This window comes from Drosophila erecta, unplaced genomic scaffold, assembly GCF_003286155.1.
Source record: "Drosophila erecta strain 14021-0224.00,06,07 unplaced genomic scaffold, DereRS2 tig00000126-arrow-pilon, whole genome shotgun sequence".
NCBI lineage: Eukaryota > Metazoa > Arthropoda > Insecta > Diptera > Drosophilidae > Drosophila > Drosophila erecta.
This window is the reverse complement of record NW_020825209.1, coordinates 16,147,977-16,157,245: the sequence shown is the minus strand read 5'-3', so window position 1 is coordinate 16,157,245 and position 9,269 is coordinate 16,147,977. Positions and strand designations below refer to the sequence as shown.

General features: G+C 44.9%; 1 protein-coding gene across 1 annotated transcript in view; it reads right to left on the bottom strand.

Annotated features, from left to right (window-relative positions):
• Positions 1-807: 807 nt before the first annotated feature.
• Positions 808-9,269, bottom strand: part of LOC6549971 (chaoptin) — a 50,243-nt gene continuing 41,781 nt past the window's right edge. The window contains exons 4-6 of the mRNA XM_001978708.3: positions 4,825-7,747; positions 3,892-4,427; positions 808-3,230 (exon numbers count right to left, since the gene is read on the bottom strand). Coding sequence (XP_001978744.2) covers positions 2,118-3,230; positions 3,892-4,427; positions 4,825-7,747 — 4,572 coding nt within the window. The 3' untranslated portion in view covers positions 808-2,117. The remainder of the gene's footprint in view (positions 3,231-3,891; positions 4,428-4,824; positions 7,748-9,269) is intronic.

Genomic DNA, 9,269 nt, shown 5'->3' with positions numbered 1-9,269 from the left:
TTTTACTTTGTGTTGCTTGCCATACAATATTATTGTTTTTTGGGTTTTAATTTATTACATTTATTGTATGTTTGCTCTATACTTGTTAATTTTTACCTCTGCATTGTGTATGTTTTGCGATTCCGGTTTTTAAGCCCTACAGTTGAACAAGAATCGAAGAAAAGGGCTTTTCCATGGCAGCGAATGCATCAATATGTGTTGGCTTTTCGTAGAGCATAACAAAGCTTTGTTTAATTTTATATTTCCACTTCAGTTTGGGTCCCCCTCCCCTTGTTTTTGTGTAATTCGTGTTGTCTTAAGTTTGATTTTTTGATTTTTAATTGCGTTCTTTTGTGTTCCTATTCCTCTGGCCATTGTTATAGTTGTTGCTTAAGTTTGATGCATGCATAATACAGTTGTTGTTTCGTATGTCGCATATAACAATATTAAAATATTTGAGAAGTCCAGTCACACAGAAACGTACACGGGAAGAAATGGGAACCGAGTAGTTAGAAGTCTCGCAAGACCTCTTTGCATTAGCTCTTAGTTTCGGTGTGTGAATGTGTCTTTTGCTTGGAGTTTTGATTTCATTTCACTTGAACCGGTTGCTTAATTTTCTAGAAATTCTTTAGCCGTTTTATTATTAGTATTATGATTATTATTATTTTGCTTGTCGCTGCATTTGGCTTCTTGTCATCATGCGTAATGTTTACTTGCTAAAGTAAATAATTTATGTATTTCCCTTCTCCACTAAAGCTTAATTTGTTTTTGAGTTGAAAATTAGGAAAACCATACAGTTAACTATGAGAAAAATGTATGTATGTATATATATATGTATATGAAACTCTTTGAGTTCTGCTAACAATTATGCATACTTTGGGGTCTGCACTTAAACTAGTTAATGTTATTGTTTATCTTTTTATAATTATTTAGTTACTTTTGGTAATATGTCTTGCCGCTTTTGTATTGTTTTATATAACTAGTTTATTCTTGATTTCTCAGCGTTCGGTCTAAAAAAAAAAAACACAAAAACCCGCTCATACATTATTCATTCACTAAGTCTAGTTCAAAAAAAATTTTCTGCATGTGTGATTTCCATTACAGGTATATGTGTATATTTAAATATCTTTACGGCCATGTGTGTATTTCTTATAGATAGCATTATATAGAGCTTAGTTTGATTTAGATTCAACATTTACGGCTGAGATTTTGCTTTGATTCCACATTATTTACATTGAAAACTCCACATTGCCCTCCGATTTTCGCACTGTGCTCTACCTTCAATTGTCATAACTAAACGAACGTTGAACGCATCATCGTAATTATCACTAACCTAGATTTTCTTCATTTTTCTATATTTATCTCTTTTGCCTTTTTTTTGTTTTCCTATCGTAAATTAAATGCATGTGGGCACATTGAAAAACATAAAACTGCTTTACGCTTGTTCTGGTTGGTAAAAGTTTTTGACTCCATTTGGAATATGAAATATGCGAGTTTTTGCTCGCTTTTTTAGGGATTGCAGATTTGATTTGAAAGGGGTGCTGAAGTGGATGAAATCACTCTAAATTCCAATAAATCACGCCATCCATTTAATTATTAAAAGCGGATTTGAGTGTTAAATGTCAAAAAATGCAGCCTGCACAGGCGCTGGTAGATCCTCTTATAACTCATTTATTCTCGAATGGGTAAGCGATTATGTTTCACTATTTTCAGTTGGGTTGGATGTACAGAACCGCCGTGCTTGCTGCGCTTTAACGTTTTGTAAAGCAATACACATATCTAATCGTTAGCTGATTGAAACCAATTTCACACTCGCATAAGTACAAATAAGTGATGTAACACTTAAATTATTTGTTCCAAGCAATCCTCTGCGCATCTAAATGGATAGTTGCTACAGATAGTTGAGAGATGAGCCTTAAGAGAGACAGTCGTTGGGAAATAGCGGTATTCAGAAGGGAAGTTAATTTTTGAAAGCCTCTCATTTTTGAAAAGGACTTTTGAAAAGGCTCACTAAAGGCTGGGTTTCAAGCTGAATGTGGAATTGGGTGAAGTGCAGAAAATATGTTTTAGAAGCTAGCACCCCACGCGGCAACTGCTCCCACGCTTCTAGTATTTACTTAATCCTTCTGGTGGAGCGACTAACACACGCTCAAGTGGTTTGTATTGAGCACCACGCCGGCCGCCATGTAACCGTTATTCGGCCGGTGGGCGTGGGCATGGGCGTGGGCGTGGTTGTGATTGTGGTTGTGGTTGTGGGCGTGCCCTACGTCCACAGGAGCGTCGGCCACCACCAAGCCCACGCCCACAAGGGGAGCTCCCGCCTTGCCCAGAGGCAGGCCAACAATTGGCACGCCCCCGATGGGCGTGGTGGCGGTGGCGGTGGTGGTGGTGGAGCCGGTGCCCGTGCCCGTGCCACCTGTGCTGAGGCTGGTCCCGCTGATGTGCGCACTAATGCCGCTGGGCACACTGGACATGTGCGGCGAGCTCCCCGCGTCGGTCGAATTATTGGAGGCGTTCGAATTATTCGCTGCGGCTGCAGCCGCGGCCGCCGCTGCTGCTGCCACTGCTCCTGCATTGGCAGCGGTCCTGGTCAGCTCCTCGTTGGGTATGGAGAAGTGCCTGTAGGATATATACTCCGGCGGCAGGGCGGCCTGCCGCTTGGCGTTTTCGATGCGCTGCTTCTTCAGCTTGACATAGCTCAAAACCGAGATCATTACGATGAACACTATGATGCCCAGGCAACAGCCCACAATCAGGCCCAATCTTCTGGTCAGGATGGAGTGAATGAAGCCATTGCTGGAGAGCCCGTTCTCGTCGGTGACCAAGCTGGGCGTGGAGTCCAGTGTCTGGACATCTGTGCAGGCGGAGATGTGCGAGTTCTTCAGCACCTCCATCAGAGCGTGGTCCTGACCAATGGCGTTGTCCAGGTCCTGGTCAGGACTCTGGTTCTGGTTCTGGTTCTGGCTGTGGGTCTGGGCCATGCCTGCATTAGTGTGGCCATTGGAGTTCCGGTTGTGCTGATGCTGGTGCTGGTGCTGATAGGGCGAAAAGGACTCGGGCAGCGGCGCCGACATCACCACCGCCTCCTCCTCGTGCAAGGACTCGTTGGCATGGAGCCGTTGCAGAGCGTTCGCCAGCGGCTCCGAGAGCCAATTACCGCTCCCGATGACACAGATGTGATAGCGGGTATTGGGGCTCAGCTTGGTTAGCTTGGTCGAGCTGGCCGTCCCATTTAGCCGCTTGCCGTGGATCTGTGGAATAAATTAAGCAGGTTGTAAGATGGTTATTGTCATCGCCATGTAGCCATTGTCGTTTCCATTCTCGTTTTCATTTTCATCAGCATTTTCATCGCCGATGTCGATTCCGTGTCCGTGTCGCTTTATTAAAAACGTTCCCTGCGGCCCTCTGCTTTCCGCGGCCAAAGTGGCCGCAGTGGCCTGTTTGCTGGTGGATGATGGCGCGGAATGGGGAGCTGTGCGATCTGAAGGATAGGATTTATCGACAGGATAGTGGCTAATTGGCAGGGCATGAAGCTGCCAAGGACTTGGGACAAGCGGCACAAAAGAGCTAAAAGGATTATGGATAGGTGTGCGGGCTATTCAGCTATATTCACTACATTGAGGCCTTGTATTTTGGACATCATTTAGCTTTGACCTCTATGGACGCCTCTTATCGAAGAATACAGGAAGAAGTAATTAAATAATGGTATATCCGCCGTTAGGAACGTGTCGAATGTGCTCAGGGTTTAAAGAACCTACTTTGAACGTAATTCCGTGTTATGGAACATTTAAGAAACAGGGATTCTGTAACATGTAGCTCATACTTAATACACCATTGTGTAGGACTAGGATTAGTCTGGAGACGAGTGTTCGAATGGCGCTGAAAAGAATTGCTGTTTGCACAGGTCCTTACCTCATCGGTGGCGACGGGGAAGCGCTCCCTGTCCCGTTCCCGTTCCCTCTCGCGATCCCGCTCCCGCTCCCGTGCTCGCTGCTCCTGCTCCTGCTCCTGCTGCTGCGCCCGACTTCGCTGCCTGTCGGGGTCGTGAACCCTGTCCCTGTGACTATCCCGCTCACGGTTCGTTGGAGATCCGGCCGGAACGAGCCCGTCGCCAGTGGCGTGGTAAACAATTTCGAAGCCATTGAGGCCCAAATGGTCGCGGCTCTGCCAGGACACGACCACCGAGTACGGCTGAATGTCCTGGATGGCCATTTTGGGTATTAGCGGCGCGTCGCAAAACTGCTGCGGCTCCATCCTGCCGAACACCTTGCCCCGCAGCTCCGTCGGGTGTTCGCACCTCAGGTAATTAATGGAATCGCCGCCCAGCCCTCTGGTCAGTCCGCCTATTCCTCCTCCGGCGCCGGAGCCAGTGGAAAGAGACCATTTACGATGATCCCGCAACCATTCCCAGAGCTTCTGGGCATCACAGCTGCAATGCAGTGGATTCTCTGAAACGAGCACGCAATATGAGCAACAAATTGGCCATGACAACGGGTCGACAGAAGGTAATACTGCTGTGTTCCAAAAACTAAATATTTAAAGGCCGGTTATGCCAGGTATGTATGTTTCATCTCATGCCATGTATAAACAGGGGTAACAAAAACCAGTTTATTTCAGGTTAAAAGTTGACAGCTGGAAGAGCCCATTGAACTTTGACTCCTTAGTTTCGTACCAATGCAACTTTTTTTTACAAAACTAGGAGTCAATTAGTTGGCTTCTGTAATATTTTGGAAATTTAAACTATTGCTTAGAAGGATTCCGTGAATGAAGAGCGAGTTAAACAAAATGGCGTTTAAAATGAGTTCGGGAACCATCCAGATGACGAAGGAATAGCAAAGCACTTACCCTCCAGCCTCAGGGTTCTTAGATTGGTTTCCAGAGGCTTCAGGGGATCCAACGGCACCAGCTCGAAATAATTCTTGCGCAGATCCAGAACATGCAGCTTCCTCAAGAAGCGGAAGGCGTCGTTTGATAGAACCGTCATCCGATTGCCCATGAGCAGCAGTTCCAGCAGACCGTGCAGATTTCGGAAGGTCTTCTTTGAAATGCGGTCCAGCTGGTTGAAGCTCAGGTCCAGAGTTTGCATCTCCGCGAGATCGGCACTGAACTCCTCCAGATCCTTAAGGGTATTATGCGAAATATTGAGGAAACGCAGCAGCCGAAGTCCTTGCAGCCGCTCCTTGGGCAGCATTTCCAACTCATTGACGCTCAAGTCCAGAGTGAGCAGATTGGTCAGTGACTTAAAGGCGCCCGGGGATATTCTGGTGATTCTGTTGTTCACCAAGTGGAGGTGCTGCAACGCCTGGAAGGCCTCAAAGTCCTTGGACGTGAGTATGGAAAGGTTCGTCTGGCAAATGTAGAGTTCCTTTAGGTAGGGATACCGCTCTTCCTTCACAGTATAAATCCTGTTAATAGGGTTGCCAGTCAAGTTCAACCATGAGAGGCGTGGTATGGAAACATCCGACAAAGCTGATGAGGGTATTTGCAGGAATCGATTGCTGGACAAGTCCACCTTCTGCAAATTGATCGAATGACGCAGGAAATTAGCCGGCAATGACAGCAGTAGGTTGCCGCTCAAGTCCACACTGTCCAACTGGGTTAGGTTAACGGCATTAAAGCCACTCAAGGCGGTAATCTTATTGTCCCTCAGGATTAGTTGCCTGAGATTTAAGGTTCCGCTTAGCTTGAAGAAATCAATCGAGGTCAACTCGTTTCGTGCTAGGTCCAGGCTTTCCAATGTGCTCAGATTATAGAGAGCTATGTGCGGGAACTCGGAGAGTTGATTTCTGCAGAGCTTCAGCTCCTTAAACACATTCAGGCCACTGAAGATGTTCCGATTCATCTGGGTGAGTCGGTTGTCACACAGGTCTAGTCTGACCAAATTTGTGTTTTTGGCAAACAGCAAGTCGGGTATTTGTCCCAAGCTGCAGTTGGACATAGAGAGTTGCTGCAGGGAGCGAAGTCTATCAAACATTCCAGCCATGATGCCTACGGATCCGACGTAGCTGAAGTTGTTGTGGCTCAAAAGCAGTCTTCTGAGATTTGGTATATCTAGCTTTTGGATATCCGCTGGATTCAGTTGGTTCTTTTCCAGATTGAGCTCGTTAAGATTGGTCAGAGACTTAAACGCATGTTGCTCTAGTTTTCTTAGTGAACAATTTGCCAAATTTAGGGAGTTTAAGGGCAGTTCATCTAGGAAAACATCTCGTGTTAGTTGCACCAGCGGATTGTGAGAAAGATCCAGAGACTTTAGGTTCCTAAGCTTGGCAAAGGCATAACCTTCTATGGCCTCAATGTGATTTCGGGCAAGACTAAGTTCCTCGAGGCCCTGAAGCGGTGCGAAATAGTCCCTCCTTAGTTGCCTCAGTTGGTTGCCGCTTAAGTCAAGGAATTGCAGTAGTAACAAGTTCAAAAAAGTGTCCTTTTCTATATCTCGTATCCTATTGTCGCTCAGGTACAACCTCCCTAATTGAGGAGTATCGGCGAAGAAGGACCTCTCCACTCTGGTCAACTGATTGTCTTTTAGCCACATAATTTGCACCTTCTGTTGCCGACGAAAGGTGCGCTGGTGAACTTTGTGCAGGTAGTTGGATTCCAGCTGCACGGAAAGTAGGGAGGAGTTTTCGTCTGGGAAGATATCTTCCAGCACAGTTAGCTGATTATCCTGCAGATTTATGTGCTGCATATTTTCGAGAGTGCTAAACGCCTGCGGCTCGATATCCTCAATGCTGTTCTTCTGGATGTGCAACTCCTGAAGGGAGGGCAGGGGCTCAAACACCCCCCTTCTTACCCGACGGATGCGATTGTTGTGCAGCCTCACCTCCCGCAGGTGCTCCAACTTCCGGAACATGCCTATTTCCAGGTCCTGGATCTCGTTGTTGTCCAAGGAGAGCGATGTGAGCTTGGTGCTCTTATCAAACAGGGTCACGGGTAAGAGGGGTATGAAGTTTGACCTCAAGTACAGGTGATCGAGGTTAACCAGGGTGCTAAACACATTGGGATCTATGTGGGCTATGGCATTGGACTCCAGGTAAATGACATCGACATTTGTGGAGTTGGTAAACGCATCTGCCGGCAGCTCCAGGATGTTGTTCTCGCTCAGGAAGACCTCTCTTAACTGCGGTAGATCCGAAAACACCCCACCAATAGCGTGTATATGATTGTGGCTAAGATCCACCGTTTGCAGTCTCTTGTTCTTCTCGAATACCTTGGGATCCAATGCTATAATCCTGTTGTGTGACATATCCAGGGACATGAGCTCACGCAGGCTCTTGAAAGCCTCCGGTTGAACCAGCTCTATCTGATTGGCGTAGAAGGAGAGAGTCTTCAGTTGGGGAAAGGCCCTGAAGCAGTCGTCTCCGATTTCGGCAAAGTGATTGGAGCTCAGATCCAGAAAAATCAGGGATGGCAGCTGGAACGCACCTACTGCAGCCGCCGCCGCCGAGGCATTGTTTGTGGCCAACTGGATGTCCCCGTAGAAGGTGGGAATCCGGTTGTTCGAGAGCCGCAGGATTCGCAGGTGGTCCAGTTTCCGGAGGGCCATCAGTGGAAAGGTGCGCAGTCCGTTCTCCGAGACGTCTATCTCCTGCATGCACTCCTCCAACCCGGCAAAGGCGTGCTCCGGCATTCCCTGCAGCCGGTTACCCTTCAGGTTCAGTTTGGAGATCCGCAGCCCGTAGAAGCTGTAGTCCTCTACCCGCACGATCTCGTTGTAGTCAAAATCTAGGGCCGTCAGCTTTTGCATCGAGCTTAGAGCTCGGGATGGCATCTGGAAACATAAGAACAAAAATTAATGTATTTATTTTGGTCCTAACGAAGGAGGCAATATTTCCTCCTATATTTGGTTGGCAGTGTAAAATCCATGAAGATATTTACTTCCTTGACTCTTTTCCTCTGCTTCTTTGCATAAAATCATTTTCACGCCATAACTATGGATTTTCCGGGTTTTTATTTTATTATGAGCAACCTAAAGCACTTACGAGTATATGCATCTTAAAATGTTGACCATTCAGCATTTACAGAGGTTATTTTCAGTTTTGCCCATTTGATAGTAACAACAATAAGCCAATACATTATTGTAACTCCATCGAGCTGGCCGACTAGAAGATTTACTGTCAGATAATGTCGTTGGGAACTGGTTATGCATCGATTTTTATACTTGAGCTGTAGAGCAATGAGGCGTATCCGACTTTATAAAGAATAAGTTAAGATTCTTGATCAGCATCACTAGCCGAATCGATCTAGTCATATCCCTCTCTTTTTGTTCCGTCTTTTTATTTTATAGAAACACAGTTCTACATCCTTTATGACGAATCTAATATGCCCTCGGAATATGTATATATTCTCGTTTTCCTTTTGTATACCATTACCCTTAAGTTAATGATATTTGGCTTTTTATTAAACGGTTGAATATAACTGAATAAAATTACCGCTTATCACCATTGTAATTCATAAAAAAAAAAGAATTCGTAAAAGAAAAAAATACTATTACTTTTGCGCTAAGTACTACACGAGAGCTTGTTTTTGTTTTGTTTGTGCGCCCGTGTGGTTAAGATAATTGTTTGACTTACAATGTTTTTAAGAAATTTTTATTAAAAATCTGGAAACGTTGAATAGCCATTTCATAAAATATTGAAAAGAGAAACAGGAGCCTCCTCATTCGGCTTGCGCGTTTATTTGCTCATCTGCTTTGAAAACAAGTAAATTCCACTCGTCGGCATTAAGCTAAAAGCTCTTTCGATTTGATATGCATATTTGAAATTTACAAGACTATTGAAGAAATGAAAAATATTAAAACATTTTTCAACAGTGAAGGCGTGGCAGTCTTGGTCGGATTATGGGCGGTAGAGTTGGCAAATAGATAGAAATGTACAAGACTAAAAATTTAAAAATATTATTCAAAAGTGTGACAGTTTTGGACGGTATAGGGTATAGGGTATCTGACAGTCGGGGAACTCGACTATAGCATTCTCTCTTATTTTTCGATTATTTCTTAGGCAGTTATAATATATACATTATATATTACTATATGAAATAGAAGCGAGACTTTTGGAATGGTTTCAATGAGCAACTAGTTTACATATTTTAGAAGGACTCAGTCCTCGCTACTGATGTACAAATATACTCTTGTGCTCCGAGACACTTTATCCACAAGTGTTTCAAAGAATCTAATATACCATTGTCCTCTACGAAATACCATTTACGTGTATATTGAAAATCGATTGTTTAAGCTTATATCACCGTGCCAGCACGGTTTTTTGAAGATAACTTCCTTTCTAATGCAGGGCTTC